The sequence below is a fragment of the Ptychodera flava genome, chromosome 4, assembly GCF_041260155.1.
Source record: "Ptychodera flava strain L36383 chromosome 4, AS_Pfla_20210202, whole genome shotgun sequence".
In the NCBI taxonomy this organism is placed as follows: Eukaryota; Metazoa; Hemichordata; class Enteropneusta; family Ptychoderidae; genus Ptychodera; species Ptychodera flava.
In genome coordinates, this window is record NC_091931.1 from 11859522 (window position 1) to 11881208 (window position 21687).

General features: G+C 38.1%; 1 protein-coding gene across 1 annotated transcript; it reads right to left on the reverse strand.

The window, feature by feature from the left end:
- Positions 1-10456: 10456 nt before the first annotated feature.
- On the reverse strand, positions 10457-21155 carry LOC139130901 (nicotinamide N-methyltransferase-like). Its single transcript, XM_070696707.1, has 3 exons — positions 20928-21155; positions 14203-14410; positions 10457-11584 (listed from the first exon to the last, which is right to left on the reverse strand). Exons 1-3 carry the CDS (start codon positions 21070-21072, stop codon positions 11134-11136), a joined length of 804 nt encoding a protein of 267 aa, XP_070552808.1. The 5' UTR covers positions 21073-21155; the 3' UTR covers positions 10457-11133.
- Positions 21156-21687: the final 532 nt, after the last annotated feature.

Consider the following 21687-nt stretch of genomic DNA (forward strand, 5'->3'; position numbering starts at 1 on the left):
TACAATAATGAAGGCAGATAATACACTAAGAAGGTGGATAAACGAGGGGGAGAATTATTGCTCGTATACAGCTAGCGGAGTTCCAGTTAGATTATTTTGGGACACAACTTAAAGAAACTGGGTCTTAAAAGTGTCGGTGATGAGGCAGCTGAATTAACTTTACAGACTGTAAATCAACAGATGACTGATAATATGAAAATACTTCAACATGGTACAGTTCTCATTAGATGTGTAAAGTTAGCTACGGGAGACGAGTTTGACGATTTGGTTGGATATTATGCTATGAAAACAGATAACAGAACAACTTGTGATATTATTATAAGTATCGATAAAGATCGCAATGAAATGAGTATTGAATGTTTTGTTGGTGGGAATAGAGTAGAGAACGACTTAGGAACTACATTTGTACGTAGAGATAAAAGAGTGAACACTTTAGATATCAGTGTTATTCATCTGAAACGTCTCATTTTATTTGAAGTAATGGTCTTCCGACACATTTTAAGTTCAGAGGAAATTACTAAAATTTTATCTATCGGGTGAACAAGTTAACTAGAGTCGTTCAGAAAAAATTCTGTAGAAACCTATCGGAACGATTTTTCTGAAAACTGTAGACTTTCAGACCTCTGAAACCACGTGACAAGTTGCTAAGCAACTGGAAGGGTATTGCGAAAGCGGTATTGCGAAATTCCTGTAAAGTCCCTACTGGAAACGTCCCGATAGGGGTATTGCGCAACAGTGTTCAAGATCGGAACGGTTACTGTATGGGAGGGACTAAAATCTCTCTCCGATAGGCGTAGGAAAAACAAATTCACACAACCAGAAAACGAGTATATACTTACATCCACCTCCAGAATGGGCACTGGAACGGTGCAGAGCTGCAGCACAGTCAGAATCTATCTAACAAATGAGAGAGAGAATAGAATGTCGTTCCGTTTTGATAGTGGGGGTGAGTCATAGCGCATTGCGCAAGTCTCATTCAGGACCTGACTCAGCAGGGAATTTCCCTGCTTAGTTCAGAACAATGCAATGCTGCGCCAGCTGTTGCGCGTGAGTTAATATATAGGTCAGGGTCACTTCATAGCTACATGGATGGTGAATTTTTCCTTCAATTCCTTTAGATAAATGAATAAAAATGGGTGTAAAATTCTTATTTATCACAGAAGGGAACAAATACTTACTACTTTTGATGCATGATGGGATAAGAAAAGACACCAAACTTGAACACAAAGTGTTAAGGAGTAGAACGCCTATTGCACGCCGTTGTTAAAATTAAAAAGTTCATGACGGTTATCTGATTTTCTTTTCAAAATTTCAAAATTTGAACCCGTAATAAACGTGTAAAATTATTTTGTATAGTTACTTCCTTTTTTAGAAAATGCATGCTTTCAGCAATTTTAGACCGGAGATATTTTTCACTTAGTGGGAAATTCGTTACATCAAAATCCGTGTACGTTTGCCGGACAGCGAGGCAGTAGTAAATTTAATATAGCCACAGTAAAGTGCAAAACACTAAAGATTGTTAATAGTTTCACGTATTGTAAAATTTCTGTAATGCTGAGTTTTTGAACACTATAAAGAGATGGCTGTTAACACTACGTGTTCAGGTTTAGAACATCATTGTTAATAATATGAACACTAGTGTTAACAATATGAACACTAGCCGTTCAAATTTGAACACCGACATCAACACTTTGAACGCGTAAAGACGCGTCTAGCGTCTGCTATTTTTACAGTGTACTCTATTGTTCCTTTCATATGTCGATATATTATGCAAATCAGAATAGACACTGACGTAAAATATCAAGATGAATCAATGTTTATCTGTGAGGGCGAGCTTTCCATTCCAGCTGATGTCCAGGCCAATCATATTGTCCTTGTGTCCTGCGACTGTCCGGAGTTGTGGACCGCCCGGTGGAGTCAGGAACGGAAAGGACGGAAGCAAGGAGGTGAACTTTGGACAGTCAACTAGCGATACCAGTGATTTCAACATGTCATCCGGGGAAAGTTTGGAACAGAAAAGACCGACTTTGAGACAAGATTTATTCTTTAAACTTCAAAACACGAGCCTGGTCACTTTTACCTGCGTTATTAATAATATCATTCACACGCTCTTCGAATACACATGAATAAAATGACTTTGATTCATACATTGAAATTATTTTCTTTCTTTGTCATAATAAAATATATAACAGGAGAATGGTATTTACTTGAACTATCCTGGCCAATATCTGTCCAGAAAGTTGGTTGGGGTCGGTTTCCAGTCCTTCCTGCGATAGTTGTAATAATTCTGCCACTGTGCTTACGTCATGGTCATCCGGGTATTTGGCGGCTGCAGCTCGAAAATCGTCAAAAACATGCCTGGAATATTTATGAAGATGACATGTCATTCGCTTTCGAGATGTGCGTGAAAAATAGAAATAAATGCTAACGAATATCACGACTACTTACCTAAGAGAATTCGCTTTGATTTTTGTATACAACCAATCCAGATTTAAGATAACGTGTTCTTTCAACAATGCAAACTTTTCACTCACCAGATTTTGCAAACTATTGGCCTAGATCGGCCCACGGGTATGAAGAGTTTGAGTGTAAGAACAGCGTGTCCCATGTTCTGCCAATAGATGGGGTTCTTGAGTAGAAACGTTGAATATGAGCAATATTTTGACATTCTTATTATCGTTTCTAAACTTCATAATTAGCCATTGACGAGTTTTGCAGGGCGTTCTTGTTCAAAAGGCCTAACATGGAATATTGTGCGGGGAATTTAACCCAATCCTTCACTCTTGTTCATCTACATTCATACATAGGTGTACATACAAAAAACATAATAATATTTACTGTATAACATTTTTTTTAAGTTTGAACGCTGAAAGCAATAACATTTTGGGGGAAAATCTCTTATATGTCCCCATAATTGTCCTCTTAGAGATTTATCATGTAAACTACAATTAGTGGCGCCATTTAGAATTTGACCACGTGGAGAACACGATCTTATTTTATATTATTTTTGGCTATATAATATTACTTTTTATACATTGCTTTTCATAAGTCATTTAAGATACCGATCTTGTGTAATTTGATATAAATTTCATGATTTACAAATTAGTTTAAGAGTTATTTCAACGTCATGTCAATGGTCTATTGCACGAATATAGATTCATGCCCATCATGACAGCCCTGCGCCCACACAGAACTTGACGGGGTGGAAACCGTCGATCTCGCCTGAAACGACGTTCTGCACCCCGTCTATTAGTTATGCTTAGTTTACCTTTCTACTTTAAAGGTATACAGTCACCTGTAATCTAAATATGTCCATATATGGTCAAAGGGGCGTTCGTTGGTATTCAAAATGCCCATGTGAGGGCGCTGTTTTTAAAAAGCGACCACCCGCTTAAAATCTGTGATTGGTTAGGTTTTCTCTTTCCATGGTAACTGTGGCAAAATTGGAACCGGTGACAGTATACCTTTAATGGACGGTACGCTTGGCACCTTTTGGTCGTCTTCGCAAACGAACGGCTGTTCCAATTATGCGGTTTCCACCCGACTAGAATTTACCAACAGCGCCACTGTCGTATGTTAAAAAATGTGAAAGAGGCTCCACACCTTACTTTCCAAAATGTTTAATTTGTGTCGAGTTTGTCTTTGATTCGTTTCGGATATGTGTTCCTACATTCTTATCCGATTTTTTGTGTTAATAAAATGTTTGTTTCGCTTCGGATATATGTTGGGAAGTTTGGATTAGTGTGTACGGTAATGTTTTGTTTGTGTACAGAAAGATTATGGCGAGCCGCAGCCGGACCTATGGTGTTTCAAAGTTGATTGAGTGGCCCTTTGATGCTTGCGTTTCGAAACCCGTGTGGTTTCTCAACAGTCGCAGTGTAGATTCTTTTCTTAGTTTGCTATTTGTTCTGTGTCGTCACTGTCTACATAGTTGTGTATAAAACTGAGTGTTGCGTAATTGCCTTTCGTATTCGCGTATGTAATCTTTTGTAACATTTTAATGACGATGCCCCGACCTTAAAGTGTCTGGGTTTTATGGTGATGTGTCTATTGCTTGCAAGCTTGTTTATCGATTCTTTGGGTACGAGAAATGTTTTGTTTCTTTGTTTGAAAGGATATCTCTAGAAGTGCAAGTTAAGTAGCTTCCAGTTAACCTTCAAGTTTTGTGTTCTCTGTTATTCAGGGAGTCTAGTTTTATTTTTCTTTGAATGGGTGTTGTTGCGATTGTTTGTGTTTCATGATGAAGCGTAGTCTCATTTTACGACTATATTTACTGAAATCCTGAAGTAGTTTTATTATGTTTGGTTTTGTTGGTGTCGGAATGAATTTTATGCCTTTGCCTACTGCTATTATTTCGGTGTTTGTTAGTTTGAGCGATGATAGGTTCTTGATGAATTTCATGTTGTTTGTGGCTGAGACTTTGTTACTGGCAAAAGGAAGTTTAACACCTCAAAAGTACAAGGGCCATACAAAATTATTGGAAGAGCCCTTTAGACCAACCGGGTACAAGTTTCCCGAAAAGTGCCAAGTACATCGGACTAACCCAATATTTGAGGAAAAACATTGGGAACAATAAAACTAGTCCATGGGCCATAATCCCAAACTGGTCAATTTTTGTGTGGGCGCGGTGCTGGAATGATCATATTTCGAACATCGTGTATTCTGGTCCTAATCTTGATAGTACACAATTTTTTATTCACGTGCAAAAACATTGTACCATAGTCATTAAATTGTATTACTCAATTTTCTTTCATTTTAACAAACATGAAAGATAGGGAAAGCAAAGCTCAAACGCAATCCTGCGCTTTTGTCAGTGATGTCCGTGCTTGGCACTCCCCGGGTCTGTGCTTGCTTTTGCATGGCTAGTCAACCGACGAATATTTTATTCCTCTCCATGGTGTTTACATAGGCTGAGACAACAAGTTTAAATGACAATCCTAGACAATTGCCAATCATATTTTGGTTATCCACTTGACACGTACACCCAAGACCTAAGTGTTGGGTGGCCAATTATCTGATCAAATGTGATGTATTCCTTCTCAACAAATAGTGACACTATAGTCAAGATTCAAACATAAACCTCAGAGATTTGGCTCAGCAGAAGACTGGTTTAACAAGAGTCTCAAAATCATGATTTTACAATACCCTTCAAAACATGACTCTAACAGCTATTGCATTCTAATATGTTTTCTGTTAAAAGTCTATTTCATTTTTATGACGCGTCCCGGTAGTAAATAAAAGAGATTTCATACAAGGCAGTGCCTATTATTATATGTCTAGGTAAAAGGGTTGTAGAATTTGAGATAAGCAGTGACACTAATTTTCAATAAAGTTTGGAGTATGGCTAAGTTTTGGTCATATTTATAAAAACAGTGGAAGATATTGCATATTACAATTTGTCATCTGACGAAGAATAAAATTACTCTCCAACGTTACCCCATAAACCAAGTTATGTTAAAATATAAGCTAAGCAGATGACTTACAAGGAGACACGCTTAACAAATATTCGCAATACTTTGACTTTAAGGTACCCTTTAAACATAAATGTAACAGCCATTGCATCCCAATAGTTTTGCTGTTAAAAGTCTTTCATATTTTGACGTATGCCTCTAGCAAATAAAACAAATTTTAATGCAAAGCATTGCCCTTTGTAATATGTCTAGGTACAAATTGGTAGAATTTGAGATAAGCAGTGCCAGTAATTTGCAATGTAAAGTTTGGGTATGGGGTAAGTTTTGGACATATTTTATAAAAACTGTGGAAGATATTGCAAATTACAATATGTCATCTGAAAGAAGAATACAATTACTTTCCAATGTTACCCTATAAGCCATGTTATGTTACAAATCGAGCTCAGCAGATGACGTACAAGAAGACAGGTTTAACGAAAACGCATAAGAGTTGGCAATACTATGATTTTGCGGTACTCTTCAAAATATGACCAGTAGAGCTATAACATCCCAATCTTTTTTTCTGTCAAAAGTCTATTTCACATGATAAACATGTCCTTGTAGCAAATAAAACAGATATCATACAAAGCATTGCGTTTTTTGTGTTATGCCAAGGTAAAACATTGGTATAATTTGACATTAGCTATAATTTGCATGGCAAACTTCGGGGTATCGGGTAAGTTTTGGTTCTATTTCATAAAAAAATCTATGGAACATATTGCATATTACATATGTCATTTTAAAGACGAATAAATTTCCATTCTAATGATACCCAAAAAGTCGGGTTATGTTAAAAAAAGCTTAGCAGATGACTGACATGTAGTAGTACAACAAGACAAATGCACGTGGGTATGCGCAAATATTGATTGTGCGGTACTCTTCAAAACACAACCATAAAAGTTATTGCATCCCTTTTATCTGTTAAAATTTTATTTTGTATTCTACAGATCCCAAGGCTCCTATGAATGCAGTTTGATATCCTAGAGGTACATGTACCCCTCTAGCCCATGGCCTAATATTGCTTGACTGCTGACATAGTGTCGTCCTTTGATAGGATCTAATATTGTACATTTTATGCATAAGAATTGTGTTTTTGTCTGTATTTACCCGTTTAACAAGTCAGACGATTAAGAAAAGTTGAAAAAAAATTGTAAATTACTCTTCCCATATTTTCTAATTGAAAATATTCAACCCAAAATTACTGAACGCGTTGTGCATTTGACATTTACTAGGTGAGAAATACCTTGTCTGGCGGCCATTTTGAAAAATGGCTGCCATGGCAACGCTTCAACAGATTTTCAGTGGCTTGGTATCTGAATTTGTTTAACACATAACAAGACACATCTGAGCCAAATTTGGTGCGTTTATCAAAAAATGCACAATGCATTTGCCATGCCGCACCACTATTACCAGTTCTTGTGTGTCTTACATGGAAAAGTTGCAAAATTGGTCTGCAATGAAAAATTAAACCTCAGCTTTGTTTTCTGGATCAAATTTCACGACAAATTGATACCAAATAGGGCAAAATTATGTTCACAGCCTTGACCACTGTCCAACAACATATCGTGCATATTATATCATACCAGTATTTTGATGGTATACAAATGCAGCGATCTGGTCGAGACGCAAAAGGAACCGTGGTATATTGGCGATATACCACGGCTGGCATACGCGCGAGCTCACAGTTTGAGCACAACTCCATTTATGACGTTCCACGCCAGAATGTAAATTTACTGTTACCCGTTCACTTCATATATGCACGAGCGATAACTCGTGCATATATGTCGTGAACTGGTCAAAATCTCGTGGTATACCATCGCTGGGTGTGCTTTATTGCTTAAATAATACATAAGAAAAACTTTGAATAGTAAAGACTATATGAAAAAATATGTGACTAATTTTGCCATTATTACACCCAAAATTTCAGAGGTTAAAACATTTATCTGATGGAATATTCAGGACTCGAAATTAACTTTTCTTCCCAGTAGTCCCATTGGGCTACCAATTTCTGAAGTTGGTAGCCCAGTTTCAAGGTGTGGTAGCCCATGTATGAATGAAGAGTTTTTGTAAAGGATATTTTATTTATATAGATTAATTTTTCATGATTCTATTAGGAAGCGAATATTCTAGTCTTTGGACAACAATATTCATTTGACATCATAGCTTTAGGAGAACGGTATAGCATGTGTAGTGGACAACAGTGACGCCTCAAAGTTTGAAGACATATTCACACATACGCAGAGCTTATATGCAAATTTTGATGTTTGTCATGACAACGACTTTTCAGCACTTTCTCAACACGTGTAAACATAACATGGCTAAAATGGGTTGGCTATGAATTTCAGGATGACAACTTGGTAAAGTCATGTTCCTAATACTTTCATGGCAATTTTGACAATATTCCTCCACCAAAGTACACTATCATGGGATGATCTCGTACACTTTGGAAAGCGTAATTTGCTAATGGCCCGACAGCTTTTTCTTTGCAGTTTGAATAATTTTGTGTTTAATTGTAATTAAATTACTATGAAAATGAATGTTCATTGGCCATCATTTCCTGAGCCTGTCATCCAAGTACATCAGTTAAGATAATTATATTTTATTGAAAGTTTGTCACAATAAATTCGACTGCACTGTCGCCTTTTAATTCACATAACAAAGTCATAGTCCGGCCTTTCTGTGTCTAGCTTGGTTGACTGTATGAGTTTCGGTCATCTCGCCCATTAAGTAATATCATGTTCCAGGCGTCGGTAGTCCTTGTGGGCTACCATTGCGTGGGTTTTGGTAGCCCCAGAGAAAAGTTGGTAGTCTGTGGACGCGGGAATTAGCCAGAATTCACAATTTGCCTACTCTCTCATGATCATCATTTTGTGTGCTCTTCGGCAGGAGCAATTGACCTGGCCAGAGTTGGATTAACTCAAGTTGGCTTAGACCGATAAATCCGAAAAGTTCATCGATGCGTTAAAAATTAATCAATTTAAGAACTTGCCCTAGGAATAGTACTTTACAAAGTGCTAATAACAGGTAGCGGTTGAACACATGCGAGCGGAACGGTGCAATACGTGTTTATTTTTTCTGCACGTACATCCTTTACAAATATGCGGACTTGTGATAGTTTTGGGGGGACTTGAACAATTTTGATCATATAGAGGGGGGGCATTTGAATTTTTTTAGGGTACTGAGGGGGGATCTGAAAAAAAAAAGATTTCAATCGTGTTTCCTCCAGCCCCCCCAATAGTTATTTGTGAACGCAGCCTAACGGTGTATCGTGTACCTTGAAGAATTATTGTCGACAGTCATGAAGATAGACGACATCACATTTTGTATCTTGTGAGAAGGAACTTTTCTTACTGCAGCTGTTTTAATACTAAATCAATTTGATTCACCGTAATTATAGACCACGCGCCCACTAGTCGCTTGGTATTTTGAAGCTGCTTCTGTATTTTTCACCGGCTTTTACTTTGATAAGGGAGCATTCGTTTTTATTGAGGGAGGGGGGTCGATGGAACTTACAACGAAAAAGTAGCCAGCTTGGACTCTGTCTTGTGCCGCGCGACAAAATAAACGCAGTCACTGACGTTTTTTACAGACAAAACACACAGACGATATTGCAAATGTCATGAAATATTTTTCTATTGAAAAGGCGTGCTGGCGTTACCAGGACTTACTTTTTTGAACGTTTTGATTACGTGCGTCAAGAAAGGACATGTTTATGAAACTGCTGGCGTGTTATGTTTTGATGGGCGTGAAGCAGTGTTTCTGGCCTGAGAGCTCACAAAGTAACTATGGTTGCTACGCGACTGGCAGTACGATGCCATCTCGTCGTATGTTTTGCATAATCTCGTGTAATTATCAACCACAAACAAAGCCTCTAAAAAGTTTAACACCTTTGAAGCTCATTTTAATATGAAAAGCCAATAGTCTACCGAGACGACCATGGAACAAAAGACATACAAGTGTTGCCACTCTGTATTTTTCACCGGCTTTTACTTTGATAAGGGAGCATTCGTTTTTATTGAGGGAGGGGGGTCGATGGAACTTACAACGAAAAAGGAGCCAGCTTGGACTCTGTCTTGTGCCGCGCGACAAAATAAACGCAGTCACTGACGTTTTTTACAGACAAAACACACAGACGATATTGCAAATGTCATGAAATCTTTTTCTATTGAAAAGGCGTGCTGGCGTTACCAGGACTTACTTTTTTGAACGTTTTGATTACGTGCGTCAAGAAAGGACATGTTTATGAAACTGCTGGCGTGTTACGTTTTGATGGGCGTGAAGCAGTGTTTCTGGCCTGAGAGCTCACAAAGTAACTATGGTTGCTACGCGACTGGCAGTACGATGCCATCTCGTCGTATGTTTTGCATAATCTCGTGTAATTATCAACCACAAACAAAGCCTCCAAAAAGTTTAACACCTTTGAAGCTAATTTTAATATGAAAAGCCAATAGTCTACCGAGACGACCATGGAACAAAAGACATACAAGTGTTGCCACTCTGTCTATGTTACTCTGTGGGTGCACTTAACAAATGCAGTACTTCAAAGCAATTCACTGCGGCGCCGGTAGTGGTTATGTAAGTTAACAAAGGAATCCAAATAAATTCAACTTGTAAGATTACGCTGAAAACACACTCATTTACTCCGGGCTATTGCTCTTATTCAGTTATGTTAATCAACGCCATGATGAATAACCAGATAAATAGCGCAATGTCTTTGTAATGCTACACAGGTATTCGCACGCTGTACGATCAAGTCTATAAATAAAAGCTTTTTTTAAAGTAGTGAATGTGATGTAGCGGAAAAATCGTAACTATTTTTCTGACAACGATGCTGTAGCGTTATCGTAATATTCCAGGAGAAATTACATGTAACTCAGTACCGGTCACGTTCACTGCTCACTCTGCAATTACTGTACCTAGCGTGTTGTGACTCTCACAAGCCTATAGGCGCATTACAGTCATCTCGTTCAGGTGTTTCACACAGAGAGTAACATTAACGCATTGCAACTTGTTGAGATGCCTTTATTAAACACAATCACCGACAAGAACCAGTTACAGCAATAATTAGTTGGTAATAAGGGCTAGCACAGTCCACGATGCTCCCTGCTTGGAGACAATACTCACGGGTTTTGATGATGTACGAACCTCGGTGCCGCCTCGGTATCGCATCGGGGAATACCCACTAAGAGGTCGTCGAGATACGTACACACAGTATTTTCTGTCACTTTTCCAAGATAAAATACGTTCATTTCTTATGTCAAGTTGTCACATACAGTTAGGCGTGAGAGATACAGTTACAGTGAAATTGTCCGGGAGTACATGTTTGTGAATAAGATCTATAAGGTGTGGCTTATACGTGCAATTGATGTGAATAACATACAAAACATTCATTCCTTCATAAATGTCATAACAATTCTTGAAGTGATTATACGAGCTACACTTATCATGATAACTTATTCAAAACTGACACTTTACAAAACCACCACATAATATTATTAGATTCCTAATAGAAGTAATATTTTCGATTGTTATGTCCTCTATGATTACGTTATATCAAACATTTCTCAGTAAATAGTCAGTGGTGCATTTGCCCCAATCTTTAAACCTTATTCAAGAACTTGGAGAAAATATGGAGGAACACATTACTTCGTTACAATTCATTGTTCCGAGTGTTTCAATTTGTTCACTGTTTTATAGCAGTCAGGAACAAAACTCCATCACCATTTGTCACCGCGGCCTCCATATCGGCATGATCGGCGTCTTCATCATCTTCTGCGACGCGCCAAACTGTTGCGGATACGACACTGCACCCTGCCTCGACGACGGCTTCTCTTATGAATGGTTCATCGACTGGAAGACTGAAAAAGGGCGCTTGTCCGGCAAGATAGCGAGACGCGTTGAGTGTATTGACCATGATTAGGATACCACCAGGCTTTAGAAGTTTGATGATGTTCTTCATGGATTCTTTGAATGAATCCTTGTCGGGACTTGCAGTTTCCACACAATATGAGGTCATGATGGCATCAAAGGGCTCGTACACTTTTGGTTCGAGTGGATTTGACTTAAGGAGATCGCAATGTATTATCTCTTTGATGGATCGGCGTAACAAGGCCTGTCTATCCTCCCATGTAGTTCTGTTGGTCGAAAAGGTAACAGGTTAGATTATCTACTGCCCTAAGGAAAGACAACATTTTAGTGGTAAGACTGGCACATTTAAGTATTTTGGAATATGGGCTGGTGAAACACATCAAGACAAGTTCTTAGCCTCTACAGATTCACTAGAGAGGTTAGTTACACATAGTTACGCGCACGCCTAACGGCGCGCGGTATAGCGTTTGCGTATCCGTGCTAACGTGTGAACTTTTGGTCCAGTTGTGCATTCCCGATGATTTTGCTGCATTTTTCTCAGAAACATGCGCGTGCAATTTCTAAGAATAATTACATAATTTCTTTAAGTGATGAGCATTCTAAAACCTCGTTCTACACCCTCTAATTAAATCTGCCAATATCTTTTGCTACGGTCACGTTAGGTTTACGGAAATGTTGTGGAGGCGTCAAATAAAAAGTGGGGGCACTTGAAGGGACTCGAACATCGCGAAACGAAACTGTCTCTGATTGATATGTAATATGTGTTGGATAGTCCCTTGATAGCTGTAACTTTTGGCAATTTTTTGTGGTTTTGTTTTGTGTAGCTACTGCAGTCTCCTGTTCTACTCCCTCAAAGCATAATGAAAGTCAAGTGTGTAGCTCAATTATCAGAGCCCTGTGTTTACAGTTAGCATTGACATTCTTTAAAATTGAATTCAAGTCCGGACTAGAATGTATTTGTCATCAATAATAATTACTACGATCTTTACACATTATTTTGCCAAACAGAATATTTATTATTCTAGCATAAGCTGTGGGGAGTACAGCGCGAAATTGCAGTTGATACACGGAACAAAACGTACTGAAAGGCACAGCAAAAGTTCCCCTTTATTTGATCTCTGCTTTTGTAAATTTGTTTTACAAGCTAAAGTTTTCCAATAAGAGGAAACATGCCAACATAGCGCCCTCCTTCCCTTGAAAATGAGTGTGCGCGTGCACACACGCACACACACACACTCGCGCTGAAAAAATATATCTTCATTTCAAAATCAGGTCAGTTTTACTTTGAGGAGGGATTTCAAAATTATAGCAAGTCAGAAGGGGGACTTTGAACGCCTTTTGGTTTGTTCAAGGGGCCATTTGAAAAAAAATCTGAAGTTTTATTGGATTCTCCAGCCTCCTTAAGAGGTTTTGTGAATATAGCCTTATGCACTCGGAGGGGTCAAAGTCAAGCCTTGAAATGTAAGTTTTTTTCCATATCATGTATAAGCTTCTGGTTATTAGTGTACAATAAATAATTTACCCTTATACTTTGCACAACATGATGAACGAGGCGAAACCGAGTAAATTATGGAGTGCAAAGTTTTTCTTTCGTCCATTATGGGCCGGGAGGAGTTTTGGCTAGATGCAGGAAACATCTGTGCAACAATGTCGGATAATCCGATACATTATCAGTGATAAATCTTAGGGTATGACGTCACAAAATTAATTGGTATTGACAAAGCAATAATATAATACCAAATATTGCCAGTTCTTGTCATTTGTGCTGCGACAGACATTCAACTTCGTATCTTCGTTGGGGAAATATGCGCATAGAAGAATTCTGCGGCGGAGAATTGAATGCGTAATTACGTGTATCTAAACCTCTCTAAGCTAAAATGAAACTGTAACCCAAGGTAGCGCGTGGCGGGTAATTCTACATTATTTAAAAGGAATCCATAATAATTCGCGCAATACTTGAAACTAAATGTCATGGTGTTTTTTTGTAAACACAACAACCTCACAAGTAATGTAGTAAGACTGTTGAAAGTAAAGATATAAATTTGTGTTCAGTTGACACACAAATATCACCAGTGTTACGAACATTCCTATGATTTCTCGATGACTGCTCTAAGAATTAAAAAAAAGACAATCCGCTGTACCAAGCCATTTGCTTTCGCTCAATACTTGTCCCTTGTGGATTGATAAGGTCATATTTAGTAGATGCATATATTTCCATGAGCGTTGATTCCAAGTGACATCATAATTCAGTCAAACCAAAAATATTTATCTGCAATTTATGCGAGACTTTCGGAAAATATATATTTCTGTAGGAATCACGAAATTTGCGATTCGTCATCACTTATATTACCCACTGCATTACTTACTATGGCTCACTATGCCTTAGGTAGTTTAAGGCCATGCATTTTATGACTGCCTTCCCCATCGCATTGTATCTTGCTTGATCTCAACGGAGTGAGTAACTTTTAGAGAATTGGTGCGGAAGTTTACAATCAGATTAAAAAGAGATAGGCCGGCTGAGTGCATAGTGACCAAACATCGTCATGGAAACAGGTTTTTAATAAAATACGTCACTATCGTGACACAATGTCAGAAATCTTCATTCTGAGAAACGGCTATGGCATTGACACGCGCACAACTCACATGGATCAACTTGGCCGACTCCCTTTAGCTACCTGTGATTGTGTCGGACTGATGAGCTGCCTTTTCGATTTATTCATCAGTTTATTAAGCTCCTTGCACGTTAATGTCAAAGAATAAAACAATGCCGTTTCACCGGCTGCAATTAGAAAGGTTCACCGTACAAAAACGTACACCTGCGCGGTTTCACTTAAAATCCATCTTGGTTATAGTCTGTTAGCTAATGTTTTATGCAGAAACTTACCCTTTGCCTTCCAAATCACAAACACGCTGAATGGACCGACTCCAGTCAATTGCGTCTGGCGTATTTTCAACCCATTTCTCAACAGATCGTCTGCATGATTCAGAATAATCTGAGAAAACGATTTCAGGAAATTGTGTGCAAACCTGTATTGCGTTGCCGAGGTTGGGACCACCACCAATTTCTAACAAACGGGGTCCTGTGAAGTTGTCTGTGGAAAAATCAGATATAATAGCAGTCAGGGAAAATGGAAACTTGATAATTTCACGGTGTAAAATAAATGTTGCTAGTATATGAGAAACTCCATCGAACATGGGAGCAAAATTGTTATCAAATTCTAAACATAAAAACTTGAAGTGGAACATGCCAGGAGGGCAGAATGAGACTCTATGTGAAGAAATAGACGGATTGACAGAGACAGAGAGTGACGAAAAGAATAAGAGAATGACGAAGAAATTCCGATTTTCCAAAAGATCTTTCCAAACTTCCATCTGTTGACATCAACCACACTGATGTCACAGGATTGTTAAGAGCAGTCAGGGCTTTGCGGACCGAACTGTACACTATGAAGTAAACACAAGTATAGGAACATATGGAAAACCATATCCATGACTTATGTAAGTGGTCACATATTATAATGAGTACAATCATGTTGTGATGTGCACCATATGTTGTCCAAGAAATTACCAATGTTGCCCTAGGCATTTATCATGCTGTGCTAGGTATTCAGTATATTGTCCTAGGCATTCAATATGTTGTCCTAGGCATTCAATATGTTGTCCTAGACATTCAATATGTTGTCTTGGGCATTCAGTATATTGTCCTAGGCATTATATGTTCTGCTAGGCGTTTAATATGTTGGCCTAGTTATTTACCATGTTGTCCTAGGCATTTAATATGTTGTCCTAGGCATTCAATTTATTGTCCTAGGCATTAAATATGTTTTCCTAGGCAGTTGATATGTTGTCCCAGGCATTTAATACGCTGTCCTAGGCATTCAATATATTGTCCCAGGGCATTTCATATGTTGTCCTAGACATTTCATATGTTCTCCTAAGCATTTACCATATTGTCCTAGGCATTTGATATGTTGTCCTGGGCATTCAATATATTGCCGTAGGCATTTAATATATTGTGCTACGCATGTTGTTCAACGCATTTACAATCTTGCCCTAGGCAATTGTGGCAGTAGTTAGAGGTCTGATGTTTTGGCGCACTGGGATTACGATTTAACCATTGGCTCATTTTCTCGAAACCCTTATTGCTCCTTATTATTAGCTATACGTTTATCTTTATATTTAGTGTAAATAAAAAATAATTAAATCTGACAGCGATGATTCTATCTTAGATTTTATTTTCTCATGATCTCTGAATTTTGTAATGGATAGAGTTCAATTTGCATGATGATGTTAAATTCTTCTGAGTGTTTGCCTTCAAAGCAATCATTGATCACTGATCACTGCATATCCGCTATCACTCAACTTGACTACAGTGCCGTCAACATGCCACTTCAATACTCGCCTACATTCATAATTGAGGTAAAGTTGCTGTCAACATCATTTAAACTCTCATCAAACTTTGAAATATAATTTAATTACTGCTGAGTCTTTATCAATAAACCAGGCAACAAATGTTTTTTTGTCTTGATATGGATTTTATGGAGTCTGCAACATATTTTCCTTGCATCATCATTACTATAAGAGCCATTGATTAGTCAAGAGTAGCATGTGTACTGATCGTTTGTATGGAGTGTACTCAGTATGCCAATACTATTGCATCACGGTACACCAGTAATCAACATTAACAGCATTGTGGTGGAAAATATACGTGTCCATGACACCGAGTGAAATGTGAACTACAACTTGTACCTGTAATGCTCACGGCTAGAAGTAAAAAGGCAAAATTGTAATGCTTAGGGCAATATTGTAAATGCCTGTGACAACATATTAAATGCCTAGGGCAACATTTTAAAGCATAGGAAAACATATTAAATGCCTAGGACAACAAATCAAATGCTTAAGACTATATATTAAATGCCCAGGACAATATATTAAATGCTTAGGACAGCATATTAAATGCCTTTGACAACATATTGAATGCCTACGAATATTGAAAGCCTAGAACAACATATTGAATGCCCAGGACAACATATTAAATGCCTAGGACAAGATATTGAATGCCATGGACAACAAATTAAATGCCTAGACAACATATTAAATGGCTACGAAAATATATTATATGCCCCGGACAACATATTAAATATCTATAGGACAATATGGTAAATGCCTAGGACAACATATTAAATGCCTAGAACAACATATCAAATGCCTAGGACAATATATTCAATGCCCAGGACAATATATTGAATGCCTAAGACAACATATTAAATGCCTACGACAACATATTAAATGCCTAGCACAACATATTAAATGCCTAGAACAACATACTGAATGCCAAGCACAGCATGCTAAATATCTAGAGCAACATTGGTAATTCCTAGGACAGCATATGGAAATGCTTTAAACAATATGTTAAATGCACATTACAACATGATAATCCTCAATATAACATACTCATTGCTTTCCATAGGAACAGGTGGAAATCACTAGCATTAGGAATCAATTAAGGCTCTTAATGAAGAATGACGATTGACTTAATCCAACCACGGAAGTTCATCGGTGTGAGAGGTCACAAAGATGCAACACAGAACAAAAGTGTCAAGACACTGTATTCAGAATTTGCTGCAAGGAAGCCTGGCGATCAACTACTTAGCAAACTGGGTGATCAAGAAAATATAGACAGTGAAGGGTTCGCTGCTTTTCGACTCCTTAGTGGAGGGACCGTGCTTTAATTAAGGTTGTATGTGCCTTAATAATGAAAGACTTAAACTTTAGCTCAAACTTTCCTCAAGGAATCTTTCAACTATCGTCTTTCAAAGTCACGAAAAAACCCTGGGGGCACCGTGCAAATTTGGTTACCAGAGAAACAAATTACCCAAGATTTACTTATATCTGAAATTCAAAATGGCCGCCACCCCCACCCCCCTTGTTAACTCTCTGGATAAAAATAAAATTTTCGAAAATTTCGATTTCCAAAAAACTAAGACGATGAAAAATTTACTTATACCAAGAGCTTTAAAATGAACCCCAACATCGTTGATCAGAAAAGAATTGTAAGAGTTTAATAGTATGATGTATGCAAAGGGAAAATTTACGACGCATTTAATGTACTAAACTTAAAAACACCATATGTGACACATACCCATCGTCTTTTTTTGAAATGTTTTTGGGGTGTAACTAAAGATTTTGCTTGACATATTACAATGGCCTGAGAGTGTTCTGGTCAGACAATTTTTATGCATCAAAACATCAAAGGGTGTCGCAGACTAACACTTTGCGTGCTATTTTCTACAACTTCAGGTCGTCAATGACTTTTTATCCTCCTCGAATTATGCGATAATCACAATGTTTGTCTTCTGCGAGAGCAAAAGAAGAACTATCAATGTTGCATGACATTCATCAAGACTTATAGCATAAGTTTCACTAACATGAATGAAAGTTATACAAAAAGAAAATAGTTTTACACAAAAAGAAAACGTTTACGAAAAGAAAATAGATTTCTACAAAGGAAAGTAGGTTTTTACACAAAGAAAATTGTTTTAACACTGGGAACATGTTGTTTTTTTTTTTGCAAAAACAAAATCATTTATTACAAAAGGAAGATAATTTTTTGTACAAAGAAAATTGTTTTTACAAAAAGAAAATGTTTTTTACAAAAAAGTATCGTTTATACAAAAAGCAAATGGGGTTTTCAAGAATTGCATGCAACGTTTCGCTTGCCACCCGAAAGAGATTGTAATCTGGTCACTATTAAGCAACGCTCTTTTGACAGAACGATATGACTGGAGCAGTTTCATGGCACTTTTGCTAAAAATTTTATTGGTGTGAGAAATTACCTGTTTTAAATATATGTGTACAATAAATACACAACAACAAACAATTTTTTCAACTTCATTTTTGCGTGAATTTTTGTTCAGTATTTTTCCGGTATGATACTCCCAATCATGAGCATTATGTTTTTCCAAGTCCCGCTCACACGGTGCCATGGTACCTAAAAGTTATCATGCCAAGTAACGCCGCAAGGAATTGACCGGCCAGAGACCCTTTCAACCCGTAAAAATCACGGGTAATTAGTTTATTTGATATGCATTTATGCATGGATTTGCCATGATGTGGTTGAGTGTTTATGCAAATAGGCAAACCATAAGCTGTCACTCATCGGTGGGCTATTTACTTCGAAGACAAAAGAAGACAAGTATCAGTGACAAGCGTCCAGTGAATAATAGATGGCCAAATTTCGTTATTCACACCTGTAGCCTCATCAGCTTCGACGGAAGGTGGACTGATCTTTTTATTAAAACATTGTCCATTTCTGATTCGCCCTTGAACACAAGTGCCGACACACACAAAACACACAACTTTCCGACGATCATACCACAGATCTGATTTAAAATGCTGGAAAAAGTGCCAAGTACACAACAATTGCGTCTGCAATATAGATGAGCTTGGTCGACTGATCCGCAGTACTAAATCACACGGCCCAAACTGACGCAAAATTTCTCTCCTTACTAGTTCTGTCTGTAGGCATATAAAAACACACTGATTGCACAGCGAACAAGATAAAAGCAATCCATTCTTTTAAATTCACTAAATGTAAAATTTTCAACTGTATTCCGTACTTCACAGCGCTTTGTAAAATTTGTGTTCAGTCTTTCGTAAAAAGTGGACTAAGGGATTTTTACAAATCCCGCCGTTTCATATATTAGTGCCTATTCATCAAAGTTTGGATTGGTGTTATGAGTGGGAAATGAATGTGATAAGTATGAACATGTGCGTTTAGCGTAGTTATCTTTTTGGAGGAGGTGATTGATAACCGTTTACTCGGTTTAAGAGAAAACATGGGAAATGGATCACCGAAACATATTTGCAATCGGAACTGCCGTTCCTTTATTTTCCGTGTTTGGTAGTCCTATACTATAGGATGTAGTTGTATTTTGCCAAGGTTGTGCCATCGTGAACAACTATATCAGAACGCGAAATAGCCATTCAGTCATCCGAGATACAGTCTTCGACTGCAGGACTTATTTCTTATTATTATTGCAGGGTGACCGACGACAAGATCGTGTTGAAAATTTGCAACAATGGAAACTTCATCCCTTTGCTCAAAACTCTATGGCTTGCCTACGAACCGGACACAGTCCAACAACGCTGCACGAAAACAACGTTTTCAACTCCAGTTTTTCTTTTCCGTGATTACCCAGCCTTGCCAAACCGGGAAAGTTACTCGGTTGATCTTCGGCAGTGTTCGGCAATAGTCGGTTACCCATAGGCACAAGGTATCATTCATGCTTGGATAGACACGATCAAATGTTGGGGAAAATCGGACAGGGATCGTGGCTGCTCAGGTACGTCGCCGCTTGCAAAATTGTTACATTGGAAGATATTTTATTTCACAAAAGGTGAAACGGGCCTGAAAAATGCGGCCAAATTTAATAAGTAGCATAACTGTCAATTTTGTGGTCAGCTAATCGTAAGCCTGTCGCGCCGGATAGCGTTGTCAGTACTTTTCACATTGGCTTTGCTCCACGTCGTCTATTTTGCATCAGTCGATCTCTCATTCATATTTTGGAAATGGCATTATATTGTCACTTTGTCAATCGCTCAAACAGAGCAAGCTTTGAAAGTACGATCATGGAGGTACCTCCGTGATACGATGTTACATTGTTCAGTGCAAAAGACACTGAAGTACGGATCGAAACAAGGACGGAAAAGGAAAAATTGGAGTCTCTTTATAGGCTATCGGATATGATATCGGGTTGATTGATCAAATATCGGCAAAACTAAAACGGTAACGGGCCCGATACGCCAAAAACCGTTTTGAGAGCACACTGCATACGAACTACCGGATCAGTTGGAGGGCTTCATATGCTGGTTAATTTAGAACAGGCTAAACATTTAAACAAATACCGGGGTCGTTTGTTGAAACAGGCATAACTACTAGACAAAATCGCTACATTTACAAATCTCTGGGTATCCCAATTAACGAGGGCCAGTTAGCACCTCCGTAAACTTCTCCTCCCAGCAACTGAAGGAAACCGTAATTGATAGTCCGACGTCATAGGCTAACCACAGGGTATTGCGAGCAATATTCGTCAAGAAGTTACGACTATGACTAATAAATATCATGTATTGAACTTTTTCATTATACAAGCCTTACCCGTTTCCAGTGTGTGCCTATTACTTTACCCTATAGCTATCACTGTATAGCATTTCAAAGAAAACAGTCCAAATCTGTTAATTGCCCTACCTAATCCCCTTCATTAATTTGTTCTGCCGATCACCAACGTAGGGGCTTATCGCCCTGACGAGTTATTTATAGTGGTGAATATCAAGTGGGTCAGTCCAACCACAGTCCATATGTGAAGTTTGCGGCGGGTACTTGTAGATAATGGATACATGAGGTGTGAAAAATAGTTGACAAGTTAGTTATTTAGTCAAGACAGACAGGTCAATTTGTGGCGGTACTTTTTCTCATGGGAACCCTCAATTTTTCAAGCCCCCTCAAAGTTCCCGCCCCACCCCACACCAGAGGCGGTTTGTGAGCGTAGCCATCAACCGAGCCTCACAGAATATTCTACAATTCAAAAGGTCACGTAAACATATACTTACTTTTACTGAGCGTCTGTTGAATCATATCAAATTGGCATTGGGCGATCTCTAGCGTGTATTTGTCATTGTTGTGGAAATGTTCATGGAGGTATGCTTTGATATCGAAGACCGAATTGTAAGCATCGCCACTGTATAATGTCGCCATGTCTCTTCTTATTTCGCTGCGATCACCCTTTACACGCTTGTTCGACTCGCTAGTCCTTATGATATCAGTTACTGTCTGCAAATACCATTTGTCCATTTCTCATATATTATGCATATTATATAATATTATGCATATATTATGCATATTACTATACTAATAACAATGTAAGTCCTAGTCTACTGTTGTGTAATATCCGGTCACAGTCTAAACATAAAACTGCTGAAGTGACTAAGATTGGCTATTTCTGATGACCCAGGAGATTCTATACTACACCTGCATAAATGTTGAAAGAATTCATTGTTTAATTCAAAACAAGGTATGAAATATAAGGTATTAAGTATAAGGTGCATAAGGTATTAGATATAATTATTTACTGGAGTTTTAGTTTTGTTGACTTTGTAACTCAGACCGTTTTCTCTCACAGATAATTTTCGGGGTTTTTTGCTGAAGTTTTGTGTTTTTATGTTTTTTTCCAAGGCTTCATGCCTAATACATTAACTTTCTGTGATATCTGTCACTGTGATATATCGGAACAGTCGCCATTTTTAAAAACTGTACATCAATCTTTCTTGAGTTTGGGGCTGAACTCGATTAGTGCCTAGGGCAGCTATTTTT